This window comes from Sceloporus occidentalis, unplaced genomic scaffold, assembly GCF_023333645.1.
Source record: "Sceloporus occidentalis isolate IW3139 unplaced genomic scaffold, rSceOcc1.0.p SCAF_2, whole genome shotgun sequence".
Taxonomy (NCBI): domain Eukaryota; kingdom Metazoa; phylum Chordata; class Lepidosauria; order Squamata; family Phrynosomatidae; genus Sceloporus; species Sceloporus occidentalis.
The window spans coordinates 52,666,650-52,682,542 of record NW_028316982.1 but is presented as its reverse complement, the minus strand read 5'-3'; the positions used below and the strand labels follow the sequence as shown (position 1 = coordinate 52,682,542).

General features: G+C 41.4%; 1 protein-coding gene across 3 annotated transcripts in view; it reads right to left on the bottom strand.

The window, feature by feature from the left end:
- The window catches only part of DZIP1L (DAZ interacting zinc finger protein 1 like), a 35,010-nt gene that overhangs the window by 15,542 nt on the left and 3,575 nt on the right, over positions 1-15,893 (bottom strand). Inside the window, exons 1-7 of one of the 3 annotated variants that reach the window (XM_089509383.1) lie at positions 11,496-11,552; positions 8,588-9,166; positions 7,706-7,790; positions 5,534-5,646; positions 3,688-3,849; positions 2,445-2,582; positions 785-847 (exon numbers count right to left, since the gene is read on the bottom strand). In XM_089509383.1, the coding sequence (XP_089365509.1) occupies positions 785-847; positions 2,445-2,582; positions 3,688-3,849; positions 5,534-5,646; positions 7,706-7,790; positions 8,588-9,166; positions 11,496-11,498 (1,143 nt within the window). In that variant the 5' untranslated portion in view covers positions 11,499-11,552. Of the gene's footprint in view, positions 1-784; positions 848-2,444; positions 2,583-3,687; positions 3,850-5,533; positions 5,647-7,705; positions 7,791-8,587; positions 9,167-11,495; positions 11,553-15,893 lie in introns of those variants that run through there. The other 2 variants (XM_089509384.1, XM_089509386.1) reach the window with 2 other exon arrangements.

Below are 15,893 nucleotides of genomic sequence, written 5' to 3'. Positions count from 1 at the left end.
AGGTAATGTATTCACAGGGTATCCATCTGTACAGTCCCAATGATATGACCATACATACTGTATATACTCGACTAAGTGGTAAAATATATGCCCCAAAATTGACCCTAAAATCCTGGGTCGCCCTATATACGGGCCAATAACTAGTACTGCTTAGAAAGTTCCTAAAACAAGCAAGGATGATGCCCCACTCTTGGTGCCTCCAGGCACTGTGTTTCTCTCTCTCTCTCTCTGTGTGTGTGTGTTTATGTATGTGAAAGAGGTTCCCAGTCTAATTTGAAAGGCTTCTCTTCCCATGGAAAAAACACCTCATTGAACGCCAGTTGCTTCCCTCCCCAGTTCAATTTGTAAGCCTCCTCTTCCCATGGAAAAACACCCCATTAACACCACCTTCTTCCCTTCTCAATCTAATGTTAAAACCTCTCCTCCAGCAGCTGAGAATTGGTGTTAGGTGGTCAGGAGAGGTCAAGAGAAGGAGAAGGAGGGATGGAAGCAGTATTTTCCCCTTTATGTCCTTCCTTATAGATCCCTAAATTTTACCCTTAACTTATCCACAGATGATATCAAAATCTATGATTTTGACCCTGAAACCTTCCCTCGACTTAAACATGAGGTTGACTTGTATAAGAGTATATATGCTAAACACAGGAAGAAGGAGTATGCTCCCTACAGACACAACCTTATTGCTCCTCATATACATGTTGACTATACACCAGTCTAATGTGTGCCCTCTCCTATTGGAAAGAAAAAAAAACACACCAGAAAACAGATGCTTAAGTGTACTCACTTGTTCCTTGTCTATCTGGTGCTCCTTCTGAAGTTCCTTTAGCTTCCATTTCCACTCTGTTCTCTGTCAACATTTTTTTTAAAGAAAATGCTTAGATCACATTTACTTTGATATTTGAGATAACCACTTGTGTAAATCTATTAGAAATTACATTGTGCCCACTTCATACACGGGCGCCTTTTACGCAGCTTTCAGCTTATACTGAAAGCCGCACCAATCGGGTTGTAATGGTGTGCACACTGTGCCGCACGTCATGCATGAACCCCATTATTGTCAATGGGGCTCAAGCATACACGTTATTTGCCTTACATGGAGGGGTCCGGAAGGGATCCCCCGCATAAGAGAAGGGCTCAATGTACTTAAATTACTAACACACATTTTTTTCATATTTTTTGCTAAACAATTTCACTAGCTGTGCTACTTTAAAGCAAGTCTAAGGAACCGTATTCAACCCATCATTCTTTCTGATCCACTGAATCAGTAAGGTGTGGTGGTAAATGACTTGGTGCACAGTGTCCTCTTCCAGAGGGCACTATTCATTCCTAATCAGTGGTGTGTTACAGACCGCCTGAAAGCGGCGGTCTGCCAGCACCGCCGGTTGCTAAGTCCAGGAACCGCAGCGGCCAAACCGCGCGGTTCCCGGATGCAGCAGAAAAGAAGCTCAAAAATGGTGCTTCTTTTTGCGCCCCGGAATTGGTGCCACGAGGTGCTAGTCATGCACTCGCAGCATCACTTCTGCTGTGTGACGTCCGGACGCTATGCGTCCACGATGACGTCAAAATGGTGGCACCCGTGTAGAACGGGCGCCGCCATTTTGTACGTACCCAGTATGTACTAGGGTTAGGGGCATTCTGCCCAGTTCACTGACAGAAATGTCAATATAAGCACCTGTACAGTGCAATCCTAGGCATAATTCTTCAAAAATAAGTACTGTATAACTGAGTTCAGTGGAGTTTATTCCCAGGTAAGAGGGCATGGTCCACAACCATAACCATTTGTTAATTTGGTAATCAGAAAATACTAATCACAGATGTGAACATCTGTAAAACTCATGTTTGTCAAGGTTTTTCAATTTTATCTTGATGTTTGATATGATATGAATCATGTCTTTATTGGATTGCAAGATTTGTTTGGCTTCCAAATTAAAATTTAAAGATGTATTTGTACATTTTGGTATGCATTTTAATATACATTTGTAATATGTATGAATTGCTCTAATAATTTTTTGTTGTTGCACAAACTATATTATAAAATCTGATATCTATAGATTTCAACCCACAGGTTGTTTATAGGTTCACATTCAGTTCAGGGAGATCTGAAATGAATAAATGTTTGTTAAAAATGAATGGAATCAAAATTTTCCTCTATCACTTCTTAAGAAAGGGGATATCAGTAAAGTGACTTCACAAAATGCTACCTATCTGTTGTCATTTTTGTCATGTTCCGCAGTGGTCATGTAGTTTAATTTTAATGGTTTGATTATAGTGAACCAGAGTTTCATAAACCAAAAACAAACAAACAACCCACTAATACCCTTTACCTACCTGTGTTACATATATTTATTAATTTATAATATTTATTCATTTATGTGAGCAAGACATGGTACCTGAATAGCTTACAGTGTGAGTGCTTAAATCACTATTCCATCTAGGCTTCTTACCTGCTGTTCGATCTTTGCTTTCATCCCTTGCAGTTCCTTCTGAGTCTTAGTCCATTGCTGCTTGTCAGCAGAATCATCATCCTGCAGTGTTCCTAGATTAGAAACAACTGTACTCTTCACTTGCAGTTCTTGAAGTTTCTGGTGAAGCAACAAGTGATTCAAGTAAAAGAGTTACTTTCAAAAAGCTTGTCTATATCTGATGTTTGATAGTAATGTAAGACATTAAGAGTGAAGGGGGCTTTCCTTCCTGCATAACTCTAGGACAAATTAGAAGACCAGCTTAGTGAATCAAGGATCCACCTTTATTTAGAAAAGAAATCTACTCCTGCCTCCTGCCCTGACAGACTAGAATCTGACCAAAAAGGGAGCCCCAAGTTTAGCATATTTACATTCTAATATAGTATCCTAAAAGTTGTGAGAGTCAGTGTGGTATAGTGGTCTGAGCATTGGACTATGACTCTGGAGATCAGGGTTTGAATTCTGGCTTGGCTAGGGAAACCCACTGGATGACCCTGGGCAGGTCAGTCTCAGAGGATGGCAATGGCAAATTCCCTCTGAAGAAACATGGCAAGAAAATGCCATGATAACCCCCTTAGGGTTGCCATAGGGTGGAAAAAACCTGAAGGCACACAACAACAACAAGAACACCATCCTACAAGATGCCAGGGTAACTTTTCATCCAACTAAGGGTCTGTACAGACAGGCCAAAATAAAGCTGCTTTGGGTCATTTTGGAGGTATGCTGTTTAAATGATGCATGCATCCTAAGAGTCCGGAAACTGCGCCAAAGCCATGCTCTAGTCCTAAGGACTGGAGCACAGCTTTGTCACAGCTTCTGGCCTCTTAAGATGCATGCGTAGCATACCTCCAAAGTGACCCGAAGCAGCTTTATTTTGGCCTGTCTGTATGGGGCCTAACATAGCTTGTGGATGTTTAGCTTTATTAGCCAGGCATCTAAACTGGCCTTTGCAGATGCCTGCCCAACCAGTTCTTGCTCCTTGCTATTAGAAAGCTCTTAACACTTATGTGTCAGCAGGAAATCAGACATTCTGTGTGTAACGTTTTCTGTGTCACCTTGTTCTTCTGGAGGAAGATCAAGGCAATACAAAAACATTTTGCTGGGTTAGTCCATATGAAGCCATGTTAATTTCCCCTATAAGAGCAGCATAGTGATTTAATTAAGATGACAAATGCACTGCATTGTTACAGACACAGGAAAAGAGCAATCCATGCATTGCCCTTACCCCTTCCAAGGCAGAATTCCTGCTGGAAATATCCTTGAATTCAGTAAGGAAGAGCTGCCTAAGGTCTTCCATTTCCTTTCCAAATTTTGTCCGCTCCTCTTCCTTCCACCTCTCAAACTTTTGTCTTCCCTCCTCTTCTCTTTGGCGAACACTTTCTGCTTCCTATCAAGGAAATTAAAATTCAAAGCTGGTTAGGAAAAATACAGAAAAGCTGTGACTATTTAGGTTAATGCCAGCTTTCAGAAATCTTATCTCAAACTGAACTGAAGATATTCTAAGGGAACCATGGCCAATACATGTTTTGCTGGTTTCAAGGAAGGGATTCAGTATAGCAGACCGAAGGGACCTTTTTCTGCCAGAGGAATGGTTCACTCCCAGCTTGGCCTACCCATGGGCCAGATAGCACCAGGAGATGGAACTCCACCAAAACCATCTTCCCAAGCCCCTCCCTTCTCCCCTCCTGACATCATAATACCACCCTCCTACTCCTGTTTTAGCTTTCTCTATGTAGAGGGAAGCATTAAGCTCCATGTCACTTTTTCCATGAAAAAAAAACCCCTAACTAATCCCATGCTTGGTAGCATGGCTTCTTTAAGCACTGGCTGACTTGGGCACTTGCCTTCTGTGCTGCTTACATGAATCAATCATCTGTGAAATGGGAACCCCACTGTTAACACCAATCAGAGGCAGTAATATAACATCAGGGATTCCAGCATTCAGCTGATACTTGAAGGAATGGTTCTTTCTAAATTCTAGCAGCATCGAGTTCCTATTTTGAATGTCACATTTCATCCAGCAGAATAGCAAATGGCATGTGTGGAATCTGTTCTGTGGTCTGCAGAGATAACAATGGCAATTCTGGGGAATGGCAAACTTGTGGAAAAGCCTCTTCTACATATGTCCCAACCTTGGCCATAGAAGAAGGTTTGGAAGAGGGGGCAAGTTCCAGTCTGGAGTCTCCAAAACCATATGGGAAACCTCCAGGGAGCATACTGAGCCCATGGGCTGCATTCCTCTTTTCTGTAGTAGGCCATCAACAAGGAGATTAGGGCAAGGGGGGGGGGTGTCTCAGAATAAATATTTCTTTACATTGTAATCCTACATTCATATCCACTAAGAAGTAAGCTCCAATGAGATAAAGGTGACTTTATATCTGAAGGACTGTGAAAAGGATGATCCACTATGTGAAGATGTTCTTTATAAGGGAGAGCAGAGTTTGCCCATTAAGAGTTAGAACCAGGGCAGAGGACAGAGCAGACATCTAGATGACCTGATCAGACCTTATTAGACTGAGCCATAAGAATCATAGGATCATAGGAGAAAGGGACCATGGACTATCTAATTCAACCCCCAGCTCTGGAGGAATCAACAAATAAAGTAGTCCTAAACATGGCCATCCAGCCTCTGTTTAAAAACCACCCAAGAATGAGTCTGTTACCTTCTTAGGTGACCTATTCCACAGTTGAACAACTCTTATTGCCAGGGATTTCTTCCTAATGTTTAGATGGAATAGCTTTTCTTGTAATTTTAATTCTTTGGTTTGTGAGCAGCAGAAAACAAGCTTTTTCTATCTTCTATGTGACATCCCTTCAGATATTTAAAGAGGGATATCACATAACCTCTCAGTCATCTCTTTTCCAGAGTAAACATTCCCAACATACATCATAATAATTTTTTTTTTAAAAAAACACACTTTTCTACCTATAAATTAGCACACACACACTTTATTTTCTTTATTTTCATCCAGCTTCTTTCAGGGTAATGTGTTTCCTCTTTTTTTTTTGGTGAAGCCAAATGCTTTTGGCTTTTTGAGCCCTTGCTTATTTGTATTTTTATTAGTTCATACCTGAGCTCTATATTGACTCTCAGCCTCCAGTTGGGCATGGGTTTCCTTCAGCTTGACTTTCAGTTCTTCAATTTCATTTTCCATTTGCTCCACATGTTTCTTCTTCTCCTTCTCTGTAAAAAAAAAAAAGAGAGAGAGAGCTATAATTAGCAATGCCCTTCATTGTAAAAATCTCCAGTTTCCATTCCAAAATTATGTATTTGGGGGAAAAAACATGGCCAGAACACTCTTGGGCAGTTCTCAATGTGTAACCACTGTCTTTACTCACCTATGCAGTGACTCCTGGTCTCATGTCTCTAATCTTCATTTACCCAGCAGCAGCCACTGCAATCAACAAGAAGTCCATTGCCCAGTTGTTTGGGAAGCAGCTGACTGATGTTCTCATCCCCTCCTGTGAGCAAAGTCCATTGTGAGTGACGGAAGAGGGGTCCCTGTTGCAATTCCCCCTTGCACTGGAGATTGCTTGTATGAGGGGATGGTGGTGGTGGACATGTCAGTCAGTTGCTTCCTGAGCAACAGCGGAACAGACCCCTATCAATGGCAGCAGCTGCTGCCCGATTAATGGGACTGGAGAACTTTCACATTACCAATGTATTCCTTGAACTGTGACATATGTAGGTTTCATGAATACAAACCAGTCACAAATGTGTGAAATTAGGTTATATATCTATAAATGTCCAGGATGATTCTGGCCCATAATTATTGTAGATGTGCAAAATACTATTCAGTATTGCTTCATATAATTGCATCTGGTGATAATACCATTAATGCGCACATGGGAGGGTGAGTTTTACAACAGGGTAAGCAATTTTCATTCCTCCTAGCCACCATACCAAGGGGGAAAATATTTACTGATCCCAAATGTGCCCCAAGGCTGGGGAGCAATGTTGCTATAGCCTTGGCCCTTCCTGGGTCAACGGAGGCCCAGGAGATGCCTTTTTTTAAAAAGAGGAAGTGAACTGGAAGTCAATGTAGGCTTCAAAGGGTTCACATCCCCATAAGAAAACTTTGGCCTGTTACAGACAGCCAAAATAAAGCTGCTTTGAGTCACAGTGGAGGTATGGTGTTTCAATGATGCATGCGTCCTAAGACTCCAGGAGCCACACCAAAGCCACGCTCCAGTCCTTAGGGCTGGAGCGTGGCTTTGGTGTGACTTCTGGACTCTTAGGACGCATGCATCATTGAATCACCATACCTCCACTGTGACTCGAAGCAGCTTTATTTTGGCTGTCTGTAACAGGCCTTAGTGACATTGCCCCACAATTGCTCAGTGAGGGAACCTTTTCCCCCAATTTTGAGGGAGGACATACCGGGGGCCCTGGGAATGAGTTCAAGAAGCCCGTAGGCTTCACTTTTGCTACCCCTGCTTTACAAAGTACAACAAGGCGGATCTCAGGCCCCCAAACCTTTCTATCTACTATTTAATAAAGATCCCAAATGAAATGATGCAGACAACCCTCTAGAACAGTAGTGGGTGACTATGGAAGGGTAGGAAGCCTTATTAGCACCCTCCTGCCACACCCACTCCTTCAAAAAAAAAATCAACTCCCTGTCCCCAATTTTATCATGTCTTGGGGCTTTTTTGGACAACAGGATGTTAGCAGAAGTCACTTCCTTTTTTTAAAAAAAGAATCTCTCTTGGACCTAAATTAGTCCAGTTGTTGTTGCATGCCTTCATGAGGTTTTCTTGGTGTGATTTGTTCAGAGGAGGTTTCCCATTGCCTTCTGCTGAGGCCAAGAGAGTCTGATTTGCCCAAGGTCCCCCAGCAGGTTTCATGAGGAAGCTGGGAATTGAACCCTGGTCATTGCCCAATGCTCAAACTAGTATACCGTACTGGGTCTCCAAGCCTGACCCAAATCCTGGTGAGAAATGCCACACATCTTCTAGAGACCATTTTAGGGCATACATACATACATACATACATACACATATAATGCTATTAAAATTTTGTTTGACACCTAGGAGTCCAAGTACCTCATAACATTATTGGAATGCCCTCCATGCACCTTTAGAGCATTTGCAGGGGGGATTTTGGAATATGCCATATGTTGCCCACCTCTGCTTTAGAAGATCTGGAGATTATAACATCACTGATTTATTTTGAATAGAAATGCCTCTCCTGCTTTCATTCAGAAGCTCAGGAGAAATATACATGGACCCCAGGAGCTTACCAGCTGCAGTGGCTTCTGGGTGCCTTCGCTGCATGTGGGCTTGAAGAAAGGAGTAATTCATGAAGGTCTTCTCACAGAGTTGGCACTACAGAAAAAACAGAGAAAAAGCAAATGAAAAGTTTCTAGATGAAACACACTGAAAGGTTAAGCATGGAGGTCAAGAGTGGGAGAACTCCCCATAGCTTCTTATTCTCTACTCATCTAATCACTTTTTATGGAATCATAGAACAGGTGGGAATCAACAGACTTGTTCAGCTCTCGTCTTAATGTAGAACTATTCATGTGTTAAAAATAACCTTAAATACTAGACTATGTATCTGGCAACTTCTGTGAAAACAATAGGTAACTGTAGTCTTTGTGTCCGTCTTTTATTATTAATCTTTGGCCTGATACAGACAGGCCAAAATAAAGCTGCTTCGAGTCACTTTGGAGGTATGCTGTTTAAATGATACATGCATCCCAAGAGTCCAGAAGTCACACCAAAAGTCCTAAGGACTGGAGTGCAGCTTTGGTGCAGCTTCCAGACTCTTAGGATGCATGCATCATTGAAACACCATACCTCCAAAGTGACCTGAAGCAGCTTTATTTTGGCCTGTCTGTATAGGGCCTTTGCTTCTGCAATGTTTATCATATAGAAGTGATGAAATTAAAACAGTGCAACTGTGTGGGCTCCAACTGATCCCAGTTCTCAAGGGAAGACCTGCTAAATTGTCTATATTTTATCTTTTAAGCACCTTTTTAAACAATAACAACAATCCCTGTCATATATAAAACAAGGGACACACACACACTCAAGCTGTTTGCCCACCTCATAAACATACACAGATATGGGTATAATATTGAAAAAGTACCAAATCTTTCCTTCCTCTCCCTAGAACTTACCTTGTGGTAGTTATTGGCTCCAGCTTGCAAGAGCAACTGCTGGGTGGCAATCATCTTCTTCCGCCTCCTGCTCTCTTCCTTGACACTCTTCAGCTCTTCTGCTTGTTTATCTAAGTCATGCTTGAGGTGCTTAAGGTCTTCAAGGGCAGCCTGGTGCTGCTCCTCCTGAAGCGTCAAATTCATACTCAGATACTCCTGAGAATGGAGTAGGTATTCAATGATCAGCTGGGCCATCTTGAGGACCTTTAAGAGAACAGGGTCCACTGGTTGTTGACAGTAGGGACACTTCTCAGCATCAAGATTGCAAAAGGTGACACTGTTGATGTTTTCTTGAAGAGTAGCAAGATCCAACTCACGGGCCACCCGTTCCACATCAATGGCACTGAATCGCCTCCAGTCAATAGTGTTTTTCCGCAGCTGGAACTTAAAGGCTGGAATGACAGTAGAACCGGCTAGCATGTTCCCAAAGTGGTCACTGCTGCTCTGGAAATTCACAGAAAACGACGAGCCTGGCATACTTGCCCAATAATATTGGGATGCTGACCGTGGCAATGGGAAGTAAATACTGGAAGCAAAAGGCTAGAAAACAAACACCAAAACCCATATGGGGTTTTGGGTAAGGATGAATTAGAGCTGAAACACATTCATAAGTACCTACTTACAACAGTGCATTTTTGTATATGAAAGTATACCCAAAATGTAGATGTTAGGTTGACAAAATATATTTCTGTTTATATTATTCCACTGCAGTACTAAACCTTGAGTACATTAGAGACCCCCTTCACAAAATATAAGCTTATATAGAATCATAGAATCATAAACTCATAGAGCTGGAAGAGACCCCAAGGGCCATCCAGTCCAATCCCCTGCCATGCAGGAACTCACAATCAAAGCACCATATCCCCAACAGATAGCCATCCAGCCCCTGTTTAATTACTTTAATGACTCCACCACTTTCTGACGGAGTGTGTTCCACTGTCAAATAGCTCTTACTACCAGGAAGTTCCTCCTAATATTTAGGTGGAATCTTTTTTTTCTTTTTCTTTTTTGCTGTAGCTTGCATCCATTGTTACAGGTCCTCTTCTCTGGGGAAGTTGAAAACAAGCTTGCTCCATCCCCAGTATGACATTCCTTCAAATATTTAAACAAGGCTATCCTATCACCTCTTAACCTTCTCTCCTCCAGGCTAAACATACTCAGCTCCTAAAGTCCAATATGTTACCATATTGTGTTTAAACAGCCGCTGATAGAAACATCTAGTAAAAAAACGGAGGTGTAAACAAAATAGCATGATAAATATGTGAATGAGTGGAAATGACTGTTTTTATAGTTGAAAAGTTGGACTCTTTCACTATTCAATTTTTAAACTGGCTCCCAATGTATACAAGTAAGAGTACAGACAGGTGCCCCAACTTTCACATAAAACAAAGAACATACACAAAAGCATGTTTGCACTTTCCAGAAATGTATATAAAATTTTTCTCAAGCCAATACAAATGTACATAACTATTGGTGTCGTGTGTATATTCCCACCCACAGTATGAAAATATGGAGATCTCTGCATTAACAAACATATTCAAATAGATTCAAGCATAGCACATGTGCACAGTCACACATGCACATACTTTACAAGCTAGATTTTGAGAATGTTGGCCTAGTGTTAGATTTTGGCTAGTTTGGCACTTTAATTATTTGTTGAAACATTTTTAAATATTGTTATGCAAATATAATTAAACCAATGAAAAACTTTCAAATATACCAACATAATAGACCAAAAGAAAACCAGAAGATACAATGTAACAGTCAGAATAAACCAATTAAAATCCTTAGGCAAGCAAAAATAATTGAGCTGGCAATGCAACAATTGTACCATTTGCATCACCTGCTTGCTTGCTTGCTTGCTTGCTTGCTTGCTTATTTATTTATTTATTTATTTATTTGCTTGCATCAGTTGTACCTCTACGGTCAAGGAGCCCCCCCCCCCCCCAAAGAACTATACCTCAAAATGCTAACACTTCCTACTTATTTCTACCTATTTACCTGAAGCCTGTGTGCATTGGCATGCGGCTTGTTCACAGTAAGCCATGAATCTTGTCTTACTCTTGTGATTTTAACAAATGTAATATTATTTTGTAGAAGATAAATTATGTGGATTAAGGCACAAACACAGCTTAATATTAATAATATTTTTATCACTTGGAAGATCAATTACAACATCAATTAAATTAGGCATACTTCCTTCCAGTAAAAACTCTTCTTGATTTCAACATTATTTGCAACATTTCTGTTTCCCCACACATTGTAAGTGGTAAATTGCAACTGGGGACATTTTAATTCCTTTACAATACTCTTACTTTATGCACCTTATTTTATATTTAAAACATCATGCTTTAATTACTAAAATTTAGTATACCATTCCAGACAAATATCCATCAACAGATTGAATATAATCTGTTGTTTCAAATAGAATTAACCAGGGATATAGCTAAATATTGTAATGCTCAAATATGAAAAATAGACATGCATACAGTAGTTTCAAGTATTTCTGCTACTGTCCAGCAGAGATTGCTATGATCTTGTAGAAAAGAATCCATAGCATTTTAGCATAATTTAACCTTTAAAAACAGGGGAAACTGACAGAATACCCTTATTATAAATATTTGTTTTCAAATATTCTATTAGGAATTTATCCAAAGCACAATTTTCTGCGTGTCTTTTCAGAAATAAAGTCCACCAAGTTCAATGCCATTTACTCCAAGGTAAACATGTGCAGGATTTCAGCAGTGCAGTGCAGTGTAATTCATAGAAGAAACTTCCACTTTGCTCAGTGAGTCTTTGCTTAAGGTACTGTAAATATGGGCAGGATTGCAGCCATAGGGGGTAAAATTCTCGCAAAAATGATACGTACCATGTTTTCATTATAGAACTGCTGAACTGCTGTTTTGATCCACCAGGACCCCTTGCAACAGTCAGGCAGTTGTGTTGAGCAACAGTGTGTTTCTAGGTGTGTCTTGAGTGATGGTAACAGGACTCCGAAGTTCTGCTCACAGTAGCACAAATATACCATAGCTAAGCAGAACACTCCAAGTGGTTAAATATTCATTCTCTGCTTTGTGTGCATTTGTTTGAGGCTCCAGTGTGAGCAAACAATGATCAAGACAAACAACTGAGTGATACGAATGCTGGATACATTTCAGAAAAGCTGAACTCATTATTTAATCAAAAAAACTGTTCAGGACTAGAGATACAAATGAACTGATGCTAAGCATCAAATGGGATGCAATGGCTCAGTGGGTAACATGCCAGTTCTGATGATCAGAAGATCAGAAGGTTGGCAGTTTGAGGCCTGAGTGCTGCATGATGTGGTGAGCTCCTGTCACTAGTCCCAGCTTCTGCCACCCTAGCAGTTCAAAAGCATGCAAATGCAGGTAGATAAACAGGTACCACTTCGGTGGGAAGGTAACAGGGTTTGGTGCTGTCATGCTGGCCATGTGGCCACCAGAGCAGTCCTTAGACAACCCTGGCTCTTCAGCTTAGACACGGAGATGAGCACCATCCCCTACAGTCAGTTATGACTAGACATTCATGTCAAGGGACTACCTTTACTTTTTACCTTTAAGAATCAAATTATCATTTACTGGGGGTAATGGAGAAACTCCAAGAATATCATGCCCCACTGAATGAATCCTTGCTGGAGAATGACCTGGAGCCACCCAAGAAAAAACTTCACAGAGAAGCAGCCCATGCCTTGGCCAACATCCAAGGTGGTGGTAGTAGAAGGAAAGAGGTGTGGGATTGCAGTAGCTGTGAAGGAAGTAAGGCACTGGAGAAACAGGATGCTTGGAGATGGCAAATTTGGTTTACTTTCTCTCACCACCACTTTCTGAGCCTGGACGAAAATGGCACTGCTAGCACCAAAAGAATTCTGGCCACAAACCCAGATCAAGAGAGCCAGGCATTGGGGGAAAGTACCTTCTCAGTGAATTGCAAAACAAGTTTTCTGAATCAGAAATCCCAGCTAGTTGAAGAGTGTGCAGACATTTAAGAGTGATGGCTTGACTGAATGCCATATGTAGAGATGCCTACTTGGCAAAGATCTTATAGAATCTTAAAGTTGGAAGGGGCCCTATGGGCCATCAGGTTCAACCCTCTGCTCAGTAATAGATCTCCAGCTAGACTAGCACATTGCTAGCAGGTAGCTGTCTGGCCTCTTTCTAAAAACATCCAGAGGAGACCCTACCACCTCCCTAGGCAATTGGTTTCATTGCCAAACCACTCTCACTGTCAAGTAATTCCTTTTAATGTTCACCTGATATGTACTCTCCTGTAACTTAAAACCATTAGATCTAGGTCTACCTTCTGAGACAACAGAGAACAAGCCAGCACCTTCCTCTTTGTGGCAACCCTTGAGGTAAAGAGTGATATCATGTCACTCCTCACCAAATCTTCACTTCACCAAACAGAACACACCCAGCCTCTCTTCATAAGGGATTAGGGTAGTCCTTATGAGTAGAAAATTTCCCCCAATAACACTGATGGCCTGTATTTGTGCTCTGACTAGAGTTCTGAAATCTCAGGCTGGAAAGATTTCAATTCTGGACACAAAGTTCTGGAAAAAAAATTGCACTCATTTCCATTCCTTTGTGTATCCTAACCACCTAGCTGGTTTTTGGTCTTCCAGTGTTTAGCCCTACCTGCAGAGTATGAGCTCATGGCTGATCTTGCCAAGCACCTTCTCTATCGCCATGTGGCCTGGAGCAGGAACTGGAAGAAAAGTAGAGGGGTCCTTGGGCTTGAACATCTCAATTCAAGACGACTTCTTCTTCTTCTTCTTCTTCTTCTTCTTCTTCTTCTTAGCATTACTTCACGAACGAAGATTCAGGAAGGATTCATCTGTGCTTTCTACAAGCGTGTTGATGACATTGGATGGATCCTTTGAGCCTGTGCAATGGATTTTTCTGGTGGAGCGCAGTGTGCACAGAACTGGCCTCACTGTTTAAACCAGAGCTTCGACTGCTGAGGCCTTGACAAGCATAGACGGTGGCAGCAAGGTCCTCGGGTTGTAGGTTTGATTAGAGTTTCCTTCTCTTAGATGATTGACTTTATAGGGTTAGAAGAGCACCATCTGCCTGGGTTTGGGATTAGAGGTTTCCTTCTCCTAGGATGGTTGCCATAAGGCTAGAGAACCCATCTTGCCCTTTGGCGCTCTTGGTCAGACACTTTGGTTGTGACCTGTCTGGTATGGGAGGCCCTACTGGTGGCTATTATACCACCGCCAGCATAGCTCACAACTTCATTAGGGTACACAAGCCTCTCCCCCACACAGTCAGAGCATAGCTGGAGGGGAATAGGAGGCCGGAAGATGACAGTTAAGGAGGGAGGAGCCTCTTCCTTCAGGCTATTCCTGGTGGAGCTGGGTCTGCCTGATCACTCCCTCTCAGGCCGGAAGATGACAGTTAAGGAGGGAGGAGTCTCTTCCTTCAGGATATCCCTGGTGGAGCTGGGTCTGCCTGATCACTTCCTCTCAGGCCGGAAGATGACAGTTAAGGAGGGAGGAGCCTCTTACTTCAGGCTATCCCTGGTGGAGCTGGGTCTGCCTGATCACTCCCTCTCAGGCCGGAAGATGACAGTTAAGGAGGGAGGAGTCTCTTCCTTCAGGCTATCCCTGGTGGAGCTGGGTCTGCCTGATCACTCCCTCTCAGGCTGGAAGATGACAGTTAAGGAGGGAGGAGCCTCTTACTTCAGGCTATCCCTGGTGGAGCTGGACCTGCCTGATCATTCCCTCTCAGGCCGGAAGATGACAGTTAAGGAGGGAGGAGTCTCTTTCTTCAGGCTAGCCCTGGTGGAGGTTACAAAGGAAAGCAAATGTGGAATTCGAGTATCTGACTGGCTAAATATCAATTAATTCCCCCATTACATGTTGTGTTGGCTATTGTGCCCCTACCAGTAGAAGTATTTTTTGTTAGATGTTTATTAATAAGTTATACAGTTTCAATTCTAGTTTTAGGGTGTTATTGTAACACAGGTATGCTTAGCCTCTGACAAAGAAGCTCCTTTTAACAATGTTTTTTTATGCCCTCCCAATCCCCACATTTCCTTCTTGTCCTCTGGATGTCCCCTCCCCCAGCATGAGCATTTTTAGAAGCTTTCAGAGGACAATGAAGGAGGGCTAGATAAACACACATTTTTAGTGCTAGGTTGCTTCAATGTGTCTGCAATAAGCAATATAATAAAGCTTGATTAGTGAAAGAGGAAGATTCTGCACTAGTTGATCCTATTGCAAAAAACCCTATTGTAAAAAAAAAATGAAGATGTTAGTCATAGGCCGACATTTTGTTGTTATTGTTCCCAGTTCAGAAATATACCAAATTCCAATAATGTCCAAAAGCCATCAAACAGTGATACCTTTAAATCCACCAAACAGTGATACCAATAAAGGTATCACTGTTTGGTGGATTTTGGACATTATTGGACTTTGCTATATAATGAACACAGCTACCCCTGGATATGTCTATTGTAGCTATGTTTGCCTATCTCATCAGCTGCTAATCAATTATTTAATACTATCAGGCTGAAGAAGCACAGATCTCAACTTTGAGTGGTTTGGCCACTCAAATGGAAATCATTAGAAAAGTTGAGGCTCATAAAAGAAAAAATAATCCCAGGATGCACTTTGGAAGAAGCCTTCAAGTGATCTCTAGAAGGTTCCAAATATCTTTGTTTACTTGTGCAAGGTTTACCTGATCTGGATTTTCAATTTCACATATGGTTATTGCTAGATTTGAATTAAAAACTTTGTAGAAACACATTGAACAGCAAGTCTGTCATGTGGTATAGGAACCCATACTTATTCTTTCCATTAAAATAATAATCAGTTAGGGGCTCTAAACCTGATTCATACCTCTGAATTCACTGGCATTAATGGATCTGTTTTCACTGTCTTATTGGTGGAAAATTACTTTGTTAATAACAGGTAAAGCAAACCAAGTAATTTAGGAACAGAGGCCTAAAGGGGCTCAGTGTATATTAATCAGGACAAATTTCTTTCTTTTTTATCACTGCTAGTGCTAGGTAACAATGAAAAAACAAACAGAAAGGCTTAATGCTCACTAATTGATTTCTGTTTGAGATTGCTGTGTAACAGTTAAAAAAAATAGCACTGTGGACATACAATGATAATTCTCTGTTTTTCAAAAATTAAAAACCAAAGCAGGCAAGATCTGTGAAACAATCTGAAATAGAAAGGAAATTAATCATGGGGAAGTTAGCTTTAGCCAAGAACATCACCAGTCAATAGAATAAATTC